Below are 17,905 nucleotides of genomic sequence, written 5' to 3' on the forward strand. Positions count from 1 at the left end.
TATGTGTCTGTCTCATACGGTGGCCTTACTCCAAGGGAGCTTCCACTCTCCTTGGCAAAGATGCCTCCACCTATACCCTCCACTTGGCAAGCTTGAGTAACAGCACAGCGGGCAAGAGTCTTGGTCCACCTCCACTCTGCCCCGCCCAGCCCTATCCACCAGATGAGTGATGAGCTTGTTTGTAATGAGACCAAATCCCTTCCTGTTATGCATGACTCATAGGGTGTAGTGCCAGTCATCTCTGTGTTTTTATGCTAGCTTAGTTGTTTGCATAAGCATTTCCTCATTTGTTTTTTTCCTAAATCTGTTCATGTTGCCGACTGCAAGCAAGGCCCTTCTCCTGCTTCTTCTGATCGACAGGACTGCACAATCAGGAGCCTCAGCAGAAAAAGTAATTTTTCTAGCAGCTGACCTAAACCTCTGCACTCAAAACCCATCATGAGATCCAATGTGCAAAAGGGCAGATGGCTTAGATGGAAGTTTCATTTCTTTTAGAATGGGTGATCTTAACTTTTGAACACACACAAACATCAAGAAAACAAGTATCCCAAAAAGCAGGACACGCACTGTTGCTCTTCTCCTTAAAGGTTTAAGCGGTATTTCTGGGTCTCAGGACATTCACCTAATTGCCATATACTGCAGAAAATACTCAGCAAAAGAGCAAGACTGCAATTAGCCGTGGCTCACTGCCACCTGGGCATAAATCTGCCAAATTGTTCCTCTTCAGAAAAGTTAAGCAGTTGTGGCCCCTTCCTTCTACTTTTGAAATGTGGGCCTGTCACTGGGCTATCATATAATTAGGGTGACCAGTAGTAGCAGCAGAGAGCGTGCTGGAAGGTTGAAAGCTGAGGCATTGTGCTGGTGTGCTGAGGCACACAGAGGTGGGCTGTTATTTATGTGTTCCTGCCCTTTTATCTTCCAGCCTGCCTCGGTGGAAATCACTTGGTCCTGTCCTGGGCCACAGCAGTATCTGTCATACAACCCTCCTGACGTCTACCCATGTTGTCATGTTCAACAGAGCAGCAAACTGATTTCTCCTCTTGCTATTTCAATGTTTTCCTACCCTCTGTCTTACCATTCCTTGTTTTTTTCTCTCTTCTGCAGCTCATTATTCTTGAAGACTATGCGGACCCTTTCGATGCCGAGCAGGCTGGTGGCACTCAGACCACTACGGAAAAAGTGACAACCGAGAATGACGGCTACATGGAGCCATACGAGGCCCAGAAGATGATGGCAGGTAGATCAATGTTTCTCCAATTTCATGTCAATCTTTATTCAATGTCACACAGCTCCACCATCTACCTTTACACCGTCTGTAATCGCAGGATAAGTGACAAATGATTTATTTTCTTTCTTTCCTGTCTTTACTGACTTCCTAGTGGAGTATTAATTAGCATGCAGCGTGATTCGCCCATATGTTTCAAAGCTGGGAATTAATGAAGAAGCTCAGATGGCCTAATGCCCCTTTACATGACAGGTGCAGCAAAGCAAAGATGACCTGTGTGCCATGAAAGATGTCAAAACATTTTCAAAAGCGGTAACTTTGCCCCCAGAAGTCATACTAGCCCGCAAGTGATTTAAAGACACAAATGTTTGTTTTCTGCTGAATATTGTGCATGTGGAGACAGCCACTTGCTGGGATTTCCAGGAAGCCTTTTTTTCTGAGACAACAATAGCAGTGTGCTAACATAAGAATTCAGCCGAACCACATTCTCCACATGGCATTTGTCACAGCTCACATTTACTCTGCGGCTAAGAGAGCAGAGCGATGACAGAGAACAAAGAATGTGTAGAAAGAGAGCTGAAATGATGAAAAATGTGAAGAAAACAAAACATGTGGCATCTGTTTGTATGACTATCAGACCTCAAATGGATGTTTGTGGAACTGGAATGACTGTGAGGTATCATAATTTAGGATCAATATAATGAAACCAATACACTGGTAGGTTTCACCTTCCTGCACATACTGTACTAATATAAAAACACACATACACACACTCGCTCGATTGCTCCCACAAAGGCAGGACATGAATGTCTCTGTCCCTCCGCAGCAATTTTCCTTTAATGGGCCTCCAGACAATCTGTTGTTTTCATCTGTCTTACTGGTTTGACCTCTGCTCCACTCTTTGCCTCAGCTGAGTACAAAAACTCAAGATTTATCATGTCTCTCAGGTGGAGGAAGCTGTAAAGAAAGTAAAAGAAAGACAGAAATGCTTTCCGTACCTCTTGAATCTTGAACTGATTCCAAATATTTCTTTGCTTTTTATATTCAGTTTGAAACAGTTCTGTTTTTGGCTGTATTGACTGGATAAACTCTGCTGGCAGCCATTGTCTGTTTGATCTGAAGAAGTCTTCTGTTTTTGTTTTGTTGTTTTTGGTTGCTCCTGTTTGAAACCTGAAGTGGTGTTGTTTTCAGACTTCGCTGTTATCCATCACATCAATTGATTGTCATTTTTTTATTCTACTGTTAGACTTGACTGACAGTGCTCTAATGTCATCCTTTTATCCTATTTATAAATAATGATCCATTGACTTATCATTCCATGGATGATGTTTTTAAAGGTAGAAAGATCAAAGATATTTGTGTAATTCTTCTGCAAAGACAGCAATGTCTGACTGAAGTCACAGACCATTCAAATTGCTAAAGATTTGCTGTAGTTTGACTGACTGCACCAACAAAAAAACAATCTTATGTTTAATAGGTACCTTATTAGAAGCTCAAACTGTGTTGCTGAGTTTACCTTGTTACACTTGCAAGCTGCCCAGTCCAGCCTTAATGGTGCAGTTTTGGGTGAAGCACCTTGCCCAAGGGTATCTCAGTAATGAAATGAGCATTAGGGTCTTTGAATTGCTTTCTCCGTGCAAGGCTGGGTGCATTCTCCAATTCATCAGTATACTGACTATAGATGTAGTGTAATTGCTGCATCTCTCATTCTGACAGCATATCGGTCAGGTAGAACTGCACACTCAGAATAGTTGGCTAAAAAGGAGAGAGAGGGAACACTGCACGGGCTGCTGCACTGAAGCAGAGAAAGGACCAAACTGCTCATGTGAAGCTAGAGGCTCGCATCTCTCTCTGTGTCATTCTGTCACTATCACCCCTCTCTCTCGCTCTCATCTCTTTTCTCTTTAACCTCTTCGGGCAAGAACATTTTTTTTACTCGATGACAACCTGCACTGTTAACAACACTTCCGCCTGCGATTTCTTCAGCTCTCTGACTCAAGCCGTGGCTCTCGGAGCCTCACTCTTTTCTATTCACAGGTTTTGTTACCGTGGTGCAGATGGACACAAAACCCAAAGCTTCACAACACAACAGAAACTTTTCTACTTAAAACCGTCAGGGCAAATTTACCACCGGTTAAATTCATGTAGGTGTTAATTAACAGCCTCATAAAGCAGACTTAATGTACTACCCTTTAGCTCAAAAACCTGCAAAACATTGCAATCAAACAATGTCGGTATATCAGAAAAACCACAGGAAAATGTATTGTTAAGAGATTAGCGAAACACGTTATGTACGTTGTATTGCAGCAGTCACAGATTACTTTTTTCTGACGTGATGGCCTGTCCATTCAATTTGAACAGTGACTTGGACTCTGACAACATTTTAAATAGTAATTACAGTTTGAGGTCAGTCTGTACTCATACTGATTAGAAAGGATTACACACTATTCCTGTCTCTCTGATGATTTTGCATTTATAGGACATAATGACCACATGCCTTTGCCTGACAGCCTGCAAAGCGACGTGATCCAAAAGAGACAGCTCCCTCTATAGATATGAGGGGAAAAAAGTTTTTGGAAATAAACACTCAATCAGATGTCTCTATGTCTTTTTTTCCCCCTGCATATGCTATACTATTCACTCATCTTATTTTTCATGGAAATATGTTAAGTATGTCTGAAGTTCCTTGTAGTCTAAAACTCTTTGAAAAGTATCTTCTAGAACTTTATTTTCCACAGAGAACGTGCATTTCAAAGCCATTCTCTGCTTTGTTGACATATGCCTGCTCTGTGTTCCAAGTAGGGCTTGGACCATTGCTTCTCATACCTACTACTACAGTTTTAAAACCTAGAATGAAATTGCTGCATAGCTGCAACAAGTCTGAGGCCTAACCCTGGGTTGGAACAAAGCGACTATTGAACAGCTTTGCCTCATTATTAAATCACAAAAGATAAAATGTTTTGAAAGACGCGTGAAGTTACATTTGTGTGGAAACCGGATGTACTGTTTATAAGATACAATTACTCCCTTGATTACACAACATTCACACCTTAAACACACAAACACACACTCGACCACATAGTAGGAGGTGTGGCATGTCGTGCCTTAGGCTAAAATTTCCACAGCCATTTACATAACAGCCTGCACTCCTGCTGTGTATGTGTGTGTGTGTTTTACTAGCATGCAAGCATTGTGCATGTGCATACTGAGTGTATGTGTGTGAGCTGAGCTGACTGCTGCCGGAGCTTGTGTCTGTGTTTGTGTGTGTGCGTGAAAGAGAGTGAGAGAGAGCTGTGTGCTCCATGTCTTTCTCTCCCAGGAGCCATCCTTAGTGAGTTTGAGCCAGCTGATTTATGGGCCTGCTGGAGGGGCATGTCATGACTTCCTTAACCTGAAAAGCCAGCCCCCCATAAGCTGCTCCACCATGGCTGCTGGCTGGGGCTTACAGCACCACCTGTAGTTATGTGAAGACACGTGCACAGCCACTCTGTCTTTATAACGTTTCCTGCGTGTGTGTTTCCAGAGTGCCTCGAATGTTTGTCATGTCTGCACGCGTCTTCCACTACATGTACTATCCTTGTACCCCTGTTAGGCAGTCAGACATGCATGTGTGTGTATGAGAGAGAGCCTCAGAGTGTTTTCTCCCCAAGTGTCAGTTGACGTGTTCTGACGCGGTGTATCTCGTATTATGTCTTCCACATACAGAAATACACACAAATATGTTAACAGCCACCCCAACAAACACACACACACACACCTTCTCAGCTGTCGGCATGGCAATTCCCTGCATAACTTAACACAAGCTGCATCAACCAACCAACTTTTGCGATGTTACTCTGTCTGCCTCTCTTGACTCTGTTCCCTCCTACATTGTTGAAGCTGTTCAAACTTGTTTCACTGACGAGCTCAAGGGGTGGGGCTAGAAGAGCATGGCATTCTGCGTCGAGTCATTTCTCACACACTCTCATCATCATACTCTCCAGTCAGTCAGGCAAGCAGGGAGGCAAGACGACCATGTGAGACTTTTCCCACAGTGCAGAGGAGGCCTGTTGTGCAAACAACCTGCATGATTGAGCTCTCCCGAACAAACACACTCCAGGCATCTCCACTTAACAGTCCTCAAGCCATAGCCCCACCACCACTACAGCTAAAATGTGTGTGGGGGTATCGGACAAAAATAACCCATCCAGTGTGAAATACTTACACTGGTTGTAAATTTATTACTCGCCATGTCAAAGTTGTAACCTCAATTTATTCCTCATCCCATCTTTCTGGTCATTCTCGGTCATTCTCAGTCATTTAGCTGCAAGAGAGTTGTGCAAGAGGGCCATAATGCCTGAAGGGAAAATCCTTGACGTTTTCCATAATGGTTGACTCACATTAGCTTAGTTCACTATTTCTCTCCCTCTTTCTCCCTTCTGTCTGAGGAATGTGCTGGGAAATGTCTCCCGGCAGTGGCACCTCCTCCACTGCACTTTCAACGACCAGGAGACTAACATCCAGAGCCAAGGAGATGAGTCATTAGCGATGGAGTTGATTATTTCAATTACTCATGATAGCATGGTGCTAAGCCCCCTGTTGGCTCTACAGGATAGATGCCAGGAACATTACCATTTTGGCAATTGTCTGAGTGGGTGAGAGAGCATGTTCAGAGGTGAAGACACTGCAGGAGTATTAACGGAGGGGGACAAAAAGAAGTGAGAAAGTACCGGTAGTACCACAAGACCGAATGACTGGAAAACATGTGAGAGCCTGGTCGAGACAAGAACAAAAACGTAAAGAAAGTGATTGGAGAGAGGTCCAAAGGCAGTGGGGACAGATTTGTATTCCAGCCCTTGTGGGTTATGAGGTGATTCCTTTCAAGAGGGAAAACTCACCGTGGGCGATGGCAGGTACATGTGGTAGCGCATTTCTTGGCCTGTAAACCTGCTTTTATTGCCATGAGCAGTAACTTGAGGAATATCCGGAGCATGCACCAACAGTGACACTTCAGATAAAAATGTTTTCTTTTTGGGGGGGAATCCTGGAATAATGTGCCATTTGTGTGGGGAAGTCATTTCAGTGTGTTCATAGTTCATAGTATTCAGCAGTTTCCATCTCTGGTTTAGTTGTATTTTTTTGTGACATCTGCCTATGCAGAACATTTGCTAAAGAATTACCTAGGCAACACATTTATGCATCACCCCAGCTGATTATAGGCAGCTATAAATAAGCTGGATTGCAAGGCCACAGGCTGAAAACTGGACGGAGGAAGTGAATAATTAACACCCTCCTCTCACACCACACAACAACTACTGTTTAGGGGTATCCGCGCCATGTGTTCAGCTCTCTGCTGCTCTATTTAACAGCTTTAAATGATGTATAACAGGAAATGTTTTTTTAAGATTATCAAGGCCACTGACATACAGAGTATTTAGATGATAGTCTTAACCTCACCCTCTATCTTAACACCTCCATTAATCATAGATGTAAAAATCACATGATTAATCAATGAATTAAACCATAAATCTCAAACTTTGATTTCTAATTATTTCACACTTGGAGGAGAAGTTAAGCTGCAAAATTGAATCGTTGTAGTTTGACATTTTAAAATGAACAGGATGTGTTTGTTTTTTTCCATAAGATTTGTTGACATATACTTAGTGAGTGATGGTTACTTCATTTCCTTCAGTTGAGAAATGAAACATGACATGGCCCAAAACTTTGAGTGAATACATTTAGACTCTGCTGCAATTTATGGAAAAACTAAAGCAACATAGTTTTAAATGATGACATAAGACATCCTGCACCACAGCAGAGTATTAATCATGATGTTTGTTCAGAAAAAGTAATTCAATTCAATTCAAAAAACTTTATTTGAAAGGGTGTCTTTGTTTTATTGTAAGGCACCTAAGCCTTGATTTTTGGACAAAAATGACATGTCCACAATAATTTTATTTTCCAGTTTTATTTTTCACTACATGTTGTTGACTCAATTAACAGTAAAAGACAGCAGTCCACTTTTCCACCCCATTCCCTTACGCCCCATAACGTCCACGTCACGTTCAGTGGTTGCCAGATTTTGTCAGCAGCTAGCTACCCACTTGTCACATCTACATGATCCCAGGAGAAATGACTGACAGCTTTAACACACTGATCTGACAGGGTGGTACTGAGTGATGCAAACCCAAAGCTCCGCTGTGCCAGAGCCGGTGTCAGGTGGCCTTTTTTCTTTTTTTTTGGCTTGGTGCTATTGTTGGATCCATATTTTTTAACATTTAAAATATGGTCTTGTCAACAGAATTCAGTCTTGTGATAGCAGAGGTGTATTTGATTTCCAAAAACACAGGACAGTAATGAGATCCCTCAGGGGTGGATCACAACTTGAAATGTTAACTGCAGTTTAGTTTAGCTGATTTGTTGGAAAAAGATTGTTACCAAGTGATTATCTGTGATAACAACAGATGGAGGCTGATATCATTTTCACTTTTGTTGCCTCTTTGAAATTATGATTTTATTTTATTTAATAAACTGCAGGTCTTTAGTTTTTTTGATACCATGATACAAATGTAATTGAAAAGCAAAGTCTCTGTTGGATAATTAGCTTAAAGGGAATTCACTCACTTCATAAACAAGTGTGGTTTTTCTGGTTTTCTTGGTCATAACCAGTGACTCGGCTGCACATTTCACCTCATTAACTGTTTTAGTTGGGGAACTAACAAACAGCCAGGAAGTTTTACAGGAACATGTGGAGACTTTGGGTAACTGTTGTACCATGTAACACAAATATCCACTTCAAAGAGAGCTGTGATTTGTGTGTAATACCCAGTGGACAGAACATGCGGAGTGGGGCGGCTGCTGCACTAAGCAGACTATATCAAACTCTATCATGCTGACAAACAGTAAAAGCAGTAAAGCTTATGTGCTAAGCAAAACATTCTGTGGCTAATTTGATGGTTTGGTGTGCTTCCTTGACTTTGACACTGACATACAGTCTAAAGGAATGAGTGTGTGTGTGTGTTGTATGCGAGTGTGCGGACAGCAGCGTCTCTGTTGTGGAGGGTCATTTGGTAAACCTTAAGAGTTGAAGGTGTGGGAGGACGGGTGAGAGGGAAGGAGCAGGAAGACTGACGACTTATTGATGAAAAGAGAAAGCTTTAAATTTCTCCTCCCCCTCACTCTTAGTGATGAATGTCCGGCAGTGCTGCAGCTCAGACTACATAGTTGTCAACGCATCTGACATTCCCACTGCACACTGACATATTCAGTGCTGGTTAGAGAGGTGCATTACATTTTCACAGCATCGTCTGTCATTTTAATACCCTGCTTATATTTTGTTGAATTTGTGCATCTCGGAAGAATCAGCCTTTGAAAGATGCACAGTTTTAGTAGTTTTATTCCTCATGATTTGCGTTACTTTTCCTTTCAAATCCTGACCAAGCTCTAAATAAGGAGGTGGAAGGATTTCCACATATCAACTGTGATATGGAAACTTCACATTTTTCTAACAAGCTAGCTGAGTTCAGATTATACACTCACTCAAACTCACACACTCAGATAGTTTAAAACTAGCAAGACGGAGAGTAAGTGCATCATCAAGAGTATTCCTGCTGGCCTATGATAACCTGTGGTGCCAGGCTGTGCCAAGCCGAGGATGGATAGCATGGCACACCTACTCTCCATCCGTCACAGCTGAGAGGGTTGGGAGGAGCTGGAATGCACGGGGGAGGTACTGGGCAGCCACTCTGGTGCAGGTTGGAGGTGCTGAAGTCATTCATTTTAAAGGTAAGATTAATGGCATCATTAATCCATGTCTGGGCCACTGCAGAGGAGGACAGTCCAGAATTCATACCCACTGCTGGCTACCGAGGGCCTGCAGCACACACGGATAAGGCCTGTAAATATGCACACACACGTACTTATAAAGGAACAGCTGTTGTGCATGCAGACTCACTTTCTGGGTCATTTGATATGTCAAGTATCCATTTGGCCTAAAGTGGTGATGGAACTTGAGGTTCTAGATCGTATCGTTGTTGCGGGCACTTACTTGATGGAGGTTATTGGTCGGATTTTCCAGGCTGCTGAGAGAGAGAGCTGGAGAGAGAGGGGGATGACAGACTCAGTGAATAAGTAATAGGCAGAGACATTGCTGGCACCAATCTGATTGAGGGAACGTGTTTTTTCTGCGGTGGCTACAGACAAGCTGGAGAGGAAATCTGGCCTGTTGACTCTCTGGTGTGACAAAGAGTTGTGAGGTGTGAGTGTGTGTGCGAGTGGGCGGTTAGCACTCTGCAGCTGTTGAAGGACACGACAGGAACAGATGGACACCCCCCCCCCCCCCCCCCTCCCAAAAAAAAAAATAGTCAGATATGTGTACCAATAAACACTTACAGGGAAACAAATGCCCACTTAGGAAGTTTGTGCTATACAGACACTAACATACTTAAAAAGAAAAAAACCTTGTCAAGACAAGGACCAAAGGCAGGATGTTTTGAGGCTGTATTACTCGGAAATCAATGTGTTTTTTTCTAAAAAAAAATCTTTCAAATACAAGGTAAACATATCTATTGAACACTTCTGATAAAATGCTGTCAAAACTATCCAATAAAGAAAAAGATCAGACTCAGTGTGGGTGTAGACCTTTTCTGTAACCTGATATATTTTTGGACATAGTCATGCACTGTCTAAGTGCATTAGGATCACTAACTGTGGATACTATGAAATTCAATGTTTCTTGCATAAAAATGTGAACTCAATGGGCTTTATAGAGTGACACAACAGTAGTCCACCTGGACATAGCACTTGGAGGAAACGACAAGGCAGAAACCTCCTGGAGAACCAGACTCAATGGTGAACAGCCTTATACCTTGACTGATTAGTTGAACTCTGTCATTGTGTTGTTTCAGTCTTTTCAATCATAAACCAGGACTGATACCCTCTTTATTATAAGGTCAAACAGAGGATGTACTTGTACCATAGCATCCAGGTTAAAGTAATAAAGGATGTGTATAAAACAATATTTTCTGTCTCTGCCCTGGACAGATTTTGTCTTCTTGAGGCTTTTTACTTTTACTTGCAGGCTGACTCTGAGTATAATGTTAACTAACACACTAAGGCATTGTTATGCTATGATTATTACCCATCTTTCTGGCTGCTCTTACTTTGCCTTTTTGCAGTCTTTATGATGAAAATAGCAATATTAAGAAAGCCTTTTAGAAACTTTGATTTCTGCATTCATTATTTCAGGTCAGATCTAACTACTTGTGTAATCAGGAAACTGATTTTCTAGTTGATATGACATTTAAGAAATTGGCATCCTGAAAGCAGTCTGCAATTAATCTGACTCTAAAATGCAAAAAAGAAACCAAATATGAAAAAGAAAAAGGTAAATAAGCAGAGAAAAGAAAAGCAGAAAATGGCAGTGTGTGCATCCTAGCAACCCACGGACAATTTTTTAGGAGTATAACATTTGTTATCATTGAACTTCAATGTTGTTTGACATATATGAATAAAAATGACGTGAAATGAGCTGAAATTATGCTGTTTGAACTGCAGGAACCCAGTTATTGGTTGTTAACCGTTGACTGGAAATAAATCATCTGAACTTTGAACTTCTGGAAAGAACTCTTAACTGTTATCTTTCCTTTTAAAATAAGAACTGATTTATTGTGTTTGAGCTGCTTTTCTTCTTTTGAGAGTATATGTTGCTATTTGGTTGTGTCCATTTGGGTTTCCAGTAGGTTGTTCTTGTTTTTTAGGACCTTTTGTAAGGTTTACTTTAAATATATTAAATAAAATATATATTTTTTAAACAGTCAAAAATCCTCACTTCAGTATATATTACGAAACGAGGTCTGAAGGTGCAGTTAGTAAGAAATAATATATTTCAAAAAAGGCATCATGAAATTATTCAGCTTATTCCAGTAGCACTACAGAATTATTTTGTCAAAAGATGTTAAGTGATAGCGGTTTTTAAATATTAGGATAAAAAAAAAAAAAGTCTCATCATGGACTTTAATTCTCACTCTTGATTCACATTAGATATGAAGCTGAAACTTGAGCCGGTATGTGAACAGAAGCAGGTGATGTCAGTGTCTGTTTGTCCCTGTGAAACACATTACAGAGTGGTCCGAGGAGAATAGCCTTCAACTGCTGTTGCAGTGTGAGTAATGTAGCTGGGGGAGCCTATTGACAGCATGGTTGGGTGAGGAAGGAGAGCCAGTGCACAGTGATGAAGCCGTCATTTAAAACCAGTACTGCATCCGTCCACAGAGCTTGTCTGTATCTTTTTCTCTCCATCTCATATGTGATGGCTCCTAAAATTTTCTCTTATCTGTTGCTGTTGTTGTTTTGTTCTGTGTGAATGTTACTTTTCTTTGTCTCTTTTATATCTTTTGCCTTTTTTTTTTTTTTTTTATCTCTTTCGATCTGTCTACTTCATCCTATCACGATTTATTTCATATACACTATATTGAATCTCCTTTTCTCTCTTTGCCTGCAGCTGTCCTTTCCACTCCCTGGGTTTCTGGTCCTCTCTATCAGTCTATCCGGGAGGCAATAATGTCTGGGACATTCCTGTTTTCACTGTGATAGACTATGGTCTAAGCTCTTTTATAAGAGCCTTGTTGTCTTGTAAAATAACCCAGGGGTCTTTTTTTCTCTCTTGGAGACAATTTATTGGCGACATTTATTCAGGAATGACCTTCTCTTGGTTTGTCTTCTAGAGACACACAGAATCTTCCTCCCTCGCAGGGTAATCCAGCCATTATTCTAGCTTGTTTTAAACATTTACCCTTTCTCTCTTTTTTCCTACGTCTGTATACATCCCCGTGCTACAAATCATGTAACGCTGTATCATCATACTCCAATGCATTTGCTTGCTCATGCTCACACGCTGTCTGACGTTTTCACAGCAGTAAAGCAATGCCATGCTTAAACTTGAGGTGGCTAATTAATTAAAATAAAGAACCAGCACCATAAAGACACAAGGGAGATTATAACCTTATCAGAGCATGTCAAGTGTGCGTTCCAAGATTCGAGATCCAATTAGCCAGATGGATGGTTACAGCATAACACACTCTCCCGTGCATACATTCCCTTTCGAGTGGCGTATTTTAAGCCTTAAAGCAAACCAGGGCAGACATTTCTGGATGTTTGTAAAAATGTAAAATCATTTCATTGAGTAACTTTGTAGCAGGCTTTTATGAAAATAGAAAGGTTGCGTATGAACTGTCTATTGTCAGGTGAATGCTTCAACACTAATGAGACACCCTTAGAGACTTTTGCTATAAAAATTGTTCTACGAATATAAAGCTGATATTCTTCACTCAGGCAATCTGTGACCTTTTCCCCTCATTACTTATTCCATCAAGAGGGTAATTACTCATTGGAAAGGCTGATATTTGTCCTTGCAGGGGGAAAATACAGATGTATACATCTTTGTCCAGCCCTCTTTGTTTGGATCCCATCTTATCAATCACAAAGTATGATCGCCAGTGCAATGAGGTGAGGCGCTTGGTCTGCCTCGGGCCCGGCTGGTGGGATCTGGGTTGTAATAGGCTGGTGCAGCCTGTTAATTTGATACGGTCTGTGGCTGAGGAGCCTCATTAGGGACATTGGCTCACAGAGGGAGACGAGGCTTTCCATCACCACCAGGACACCGCTGGCAAGAGCAAAATGGGTTGAAGGCAAGACGAGAGGATGAAGATTGGGGGAAGTCAGGAGGAGGACAGATAATTTGGAGAGAGGATGAAATAAAGAGAGTGGGAAGACGAGAGTTCTGTCAGCTTCCCAGCAGCATGGGTCAGTAGAGAAGGTAATGAGTAAAGTAGACCAAAAATAGACTTATGACCTATTTTTTCATGGTGAAGTTTACCTACCAATTTAGATCTGTATAATTCTTTTTGAGCTGAAGGTCACAAAGTATATTCACGGCTGTCATTTATCCACTGTTTTTATGTCCAACTGAGTCGCCTATAAAGAGAGTGAGAGTGGGAGATTGAGAGTGTGTGACAGTGTTAGAGCAGAAGAAGCACCACAGGAATCCTATCACCAGTCGACCAGAATGGCTAAGCAGACAGAGCTGTAGAGGCAAACAAATAAGAGGGCAGAGGCAAAGAGTGAGATAGTTCAATGAGAGAAGTTTGTTTCCACTTAAGCATTGCATTTTGGTGCATCAGCGTGGCCTCACTCTATAGGTAGCAATGGAAGTGATGATATGCAGCCATGGACAGAGTGAATTATTCATGTAAAGATATCTCCTTATACTCTGAATCGAATAAGTTGCCGATGATTTGGCTGTGAAAAAGATTGGTGGCCTGGATAAGGGAAACTCCTGCATCACATGGCGCCACGAGTTTTCCTCCCTGGGTAATTGACTCGTGCACAGTATTGACTTTCTGGTCATGGTGATTAAAGGAGCCTGGGCGAGACTGGAGCCCAGAGTCTGCCTACTCTGGGTGGGTCACTGGACCTCACAGCAAGCTTATCCTGGATGACCTTTGTCCAGACTGCAGGGCGGTGGTTAACCCTCAGCTCAGTGATCTGGAAATACTGATCGCTGTATTGATGTGGAACAGTGAATGCTGAGAGCTGCTGAAGGGCTGTCTGGACTGGTGAATTTTTCTCTTTCTGTTGTTTTGTTTTCCCACTATGTCGTCAAAAATAATTGGCCGATTTAGAAGAATAAGAAATCTCTTAAATTTAGATTGCGTGATATTGCTGTCCACAAACTTTTTTGTAGATATTTTATTTCTTTATGACAGGACTCCTGGATTATTGGCCATTTTCACTTTTATTGCCAATTGCATATTGGTTCATTCTGCTGTGCCCTGATGATTTCACTCTAAAGAAACATGTTACCCTTAAAATGTACAATGTGCATTGTTCCAGTCAACCTCAGTTTAATTTATCAACTACTCGCCAAATATGTAAACATTGCAATAGATAGCCAAGAAGGGGAGTCTGTAGGATAAATGAAGTCAAGTAGACTATTTATTTATTATTATTGTTAGCAGTACTTTCTGGTCTATGAACTTCAAGTAATGCTGCCAATATTTTCCTTCATAAGACCATTACCACTCACTGCATGAAGTGTGTAAAGTGGAACATACAAAGTACCTCCTTGACCTGAGAGATGGTCGATTGACTCGAATAGATTATTCTCTTGGACTTTCCAGAGTTTTTACCCACAGCACACTTTCTTGAAGACTACATGAGCAAATTTAGTTTTCTCTATGAACTTCATCGTAATGATGTTGGGAGTTCCCACCCAACTGGCTCAAAACTTTACTTTAAATTAGTGCCACACTGACTGGCTTGGGTCTCAAACGATCATGTAATTGGTGGTTTGGATGTAAATGACATCGGTGTGACATTTGACCAGTATGTATTCTTGTTTAACCAGCCAGACATGTCATCTGTGGTCTGACTGATCCTCTGAAGATACAAGGCACCCTGTCAGTTTACCGTTGGTTAGCTTATGATCACACACACCTACACACTAGTACACACAAACAAACAGACACTCATATAATTTTAAACATTAATTTTAACCTTATTGGCCTCTCTGGTTGTGAGTTACTGACACTTAATGCAAGGTAATTGGATCAGCACACACGCAGCATTATAGAAGACCTGAGTCATATAAATCATTGCATGTGTTTACATTGTTAGACACACATCTACCTTCCTTTATCGGGCACACTGGGCTTACACCTTGTGTTTGAAAAGATTGGCTATCACTTGGAAATTATGACTCGGGTAAATCTAAACCAGAGATCAATCATCAATGTAAATGTGAAAAGTGTCATTAGAGCCTGTTAACATTAATGACCCGTCCATATACACAGATATCTTTATTGGCTTCCTGTTTTTAATGAAGAAAACTCTAGGAAGCCTAAAGGATTGCTGAAATGTGTCTGAACTACATTTGGCATCTCAGTTGATCCAGTTTGCTGTTACTTTCAGTGTCTTTATGGATAACTAGGACACATCTAATATTACATGGATGGTGTCAGCATATAGGGAAATGCTCTAATTTTAATGTGGTTGTGCTATATAAACTTCTTATTGTTGTATATATTTTCAAGTTTGGTTTGCTGAAGGGGAAAAAAAGTCTTACATTAAACAATTCTCAATGACATACAACAACAAAGATCGATCCACCATTAACAAACAGAGCAAAACACGTTAATTTGTATTGGGTGCTTTCATTATTTTTGGACTATACTGAGAGTCTCAGTCATCCGTCACCCTGAAAAGCATACATATCATAAAATCTCAACTGTTGACATTTCCGCTTTCAGGCCTTGTTGGCAGCCACAGGAAGTCCTTCATCCTGTTAAGAGCAGTTTTACGGTGGACAGGTCACTGTTAGAGATCTCAGCAGTCAGCTAGAACCAGAGAGACACATCAAGTGAGGCAACATGGGTGGTAAAATCATCCAGTGCACACCCACCAATTTGTATTTTGCACACATCTGTATATTTTGGTTAATGGCAGCAGACAAGATGGCTGACACCATGTCTACTTGTCGATTATCATATCTCTTATTTTTCACATAAGCAGCCGTGTCAGCGTTGCTCTTTCAGTAATGACTACTGACAGCATATGAATGTCTGCTTTTGGTTTGTCCACTACGCACACAGAGGAAGTAAACCTCTTCTCTGTGCTGTTCTCTGCAGGCACTAATATCATTATCAGGCCTCAGAGCTCATTAAGCCTGAGCAGATGTGGCAGACAAAGAGATGTGTTGCTTACTGTACATAGACAGTCGGTGAGAGTCACAGCTGTGAGGATTTGTAAATACATTGCATCTTTGTCTGTATGAATGTCGGCCATGTAGGTTGTATTTGTGTCTCTAAAGTATTTGGCTGGTGTTGCTGATTATTCTATTGTGTCCTATGAGTTTTATATAATGTATGTTTTTTCTATACTTTATATGGTCAATACAGCTAAACTACCAACAAACCAGTATTCTGCTGACTGACTGTAGTATAGTAATGTTATCTCTTGTAGATCTTTTACTCATGTCAGATATACATTAGTGTTGCTCACTCTTACGTTTAGTTTTATCTGCTAAAATCACAATCACAATTTCAGGTATTTTAAAAAACAAGGTTTATATGATAATTTTAATAGCTTTTATGAAATGTGTGGTGTTTATCTTTTTCTGAACACAATCATTTTAAGACCTGTTTCAAAATGTTAAACTTAGACAATCAAATCTTTCCTGTACGATTTGCATGCTGTGATTTCTGGCCCTGATTTTACAAGTTCATATCAGCAAGTGCTAATAGACACCAATACTGACATTAACCATATGTTAATTATCTCATTATTTTGGAGGCACTCCAGTCTCTAAGCATTTTCTCTTCCCAGCTCTTTCACAGCCAAAATGACACATTTACAAAATACAGGGTGCCTTAGGGTGTCTGATATTAGCTGATCATTATAGCCAACATGACCAGACTGTGTTTATTTAGATATTGTATTCTACATGAATTCTGGGAAATGTACTTTAGGTATATTCCTTTGCAAATGTTTGTTAAGGCCGCCAAATTTCATCTAAAAACACTTAATGAGTGTGTAATTTCTCTATGATGAAAAATGGATCTACCATGGAGTTCATTTGAAAGTGAGATTAAAGACTAATTACATCATGAAATCCAATGATTATTGCTTCATAATCAATCACTTTGTTTACACAGGACAATACCAGAGCCTATTTTGTGTCTTGCTCTGATTGTGTGGAGAGATTGGGAACATCTTATTATTAATTGTGTGACATGATAGATATCTCTGAGATCAGATATACTTCTTATCACACTACAATTTCAATGAGATTAGCATCCAGGGTTACTTTAAAACCATGTTGCTTTCATTTAGGGCTCCTCTAGGTGATGCTAGTATTCAAATCTCCATAATTTCAGTAATTCACCAATGTGGATTCATTCCTAGCAGAGCAATAACATTAAAGGTCTGATGCAAAAGTGAATGATTAACTGACTGCACTCGACTGTTCCATTTTGTCTTCATGCTCTCTCTGTATGAACCTGTCTTTGCACTCGCTGACAAGAAGTCCACAGATTTTCCTGCCACGTTGCTTCACCTTGCTCGCCCTCTGAGCTCCGTCAGCAGACCCACATGTCATTGTCAGCAGGCCGCTCGCAGGGCAACCAGGTTTGGACACCAAGCCATCATCACCTCCCTGGGGGCCCTGGGGCAACCTGCAGGCTAGCCGTGCTGGGTCAGGATGCATCATCTGTGGGGTTGAATGGAGGTGGTCTATGTCCTGAGGAGAAAGACTGATGAAGAAGCAGAAGCTCTGCGCTGATTAGAGCATATGGTCTCCACAGCTATCATGGAGTTTGTTGGTCACCTCTGAATGGAACCCCCTTCGTAAAGGCAGGCTTTGTCTCTGTGTGCAGTGTAGTGAGGCCGTGTCTGTCCTTCTCTCTGGCACAGTCTTGCCAAAGAGACACTGGGACACCAGAATGAGCAGGGAACAGCTGGCTCATTCAGAGCAGACTGTTGCCCTGCAGGAAACCCTCTCCATGTCCTACTATCCTAGCTCGTCAGCACCCACTAACACATAGAGAGGACTTGGCTCAGGGTATTACCCTTCTCTCTCCCCTCTTTTCTGCTGCCTTGTGTCCCCTGGATGCCTTCTCAGTTTTGATTTCGTAATCAGATTAAATG

At 41.2% G+C, this 17,905-nt stretch overlaps 1 protein-coding gene across 4 annotated transcripts in view; it reads left to right on the plus strand.

The window, feature by feature from the left end:
* Positions 1-17,905, plus strand: part of zgc:158464 (uncharacterized protein LOC791139 homolog) — a 92,396-nt gene that overhangs the window by 15,721 nt on the left and 58,770 nt on the right. For all 4 annotated transcript variants that reach the window (XM_061039480.1, XM_061039498.1, XM_061039490.1 and 1 more), the window contains exon 2: positions 1,105-1,237. In XM_061039480.1, the coding sequence (XP_060895463.1) occupies positions 1,105-1,237 (133 nt within the window). The remainder of the gene's footprint in view (positions 1-1,104; positions 1,238-17,905) is intronic.

The sequence above is a fragment of the Labrus mixtus genome, chromosome 1 (assembly GCF_963584025.1).
Source record: "Labrus mixtus chromosome 1, fLabMix1.1, whole genome shotgun sequence".
Taxonomy (NCBI): domain Eukaryota; kingdom Metazoa; phylum Chordata; class Actinopteri; order Labriformes; family Labridae; genus Labrus; species Labrus mixtus.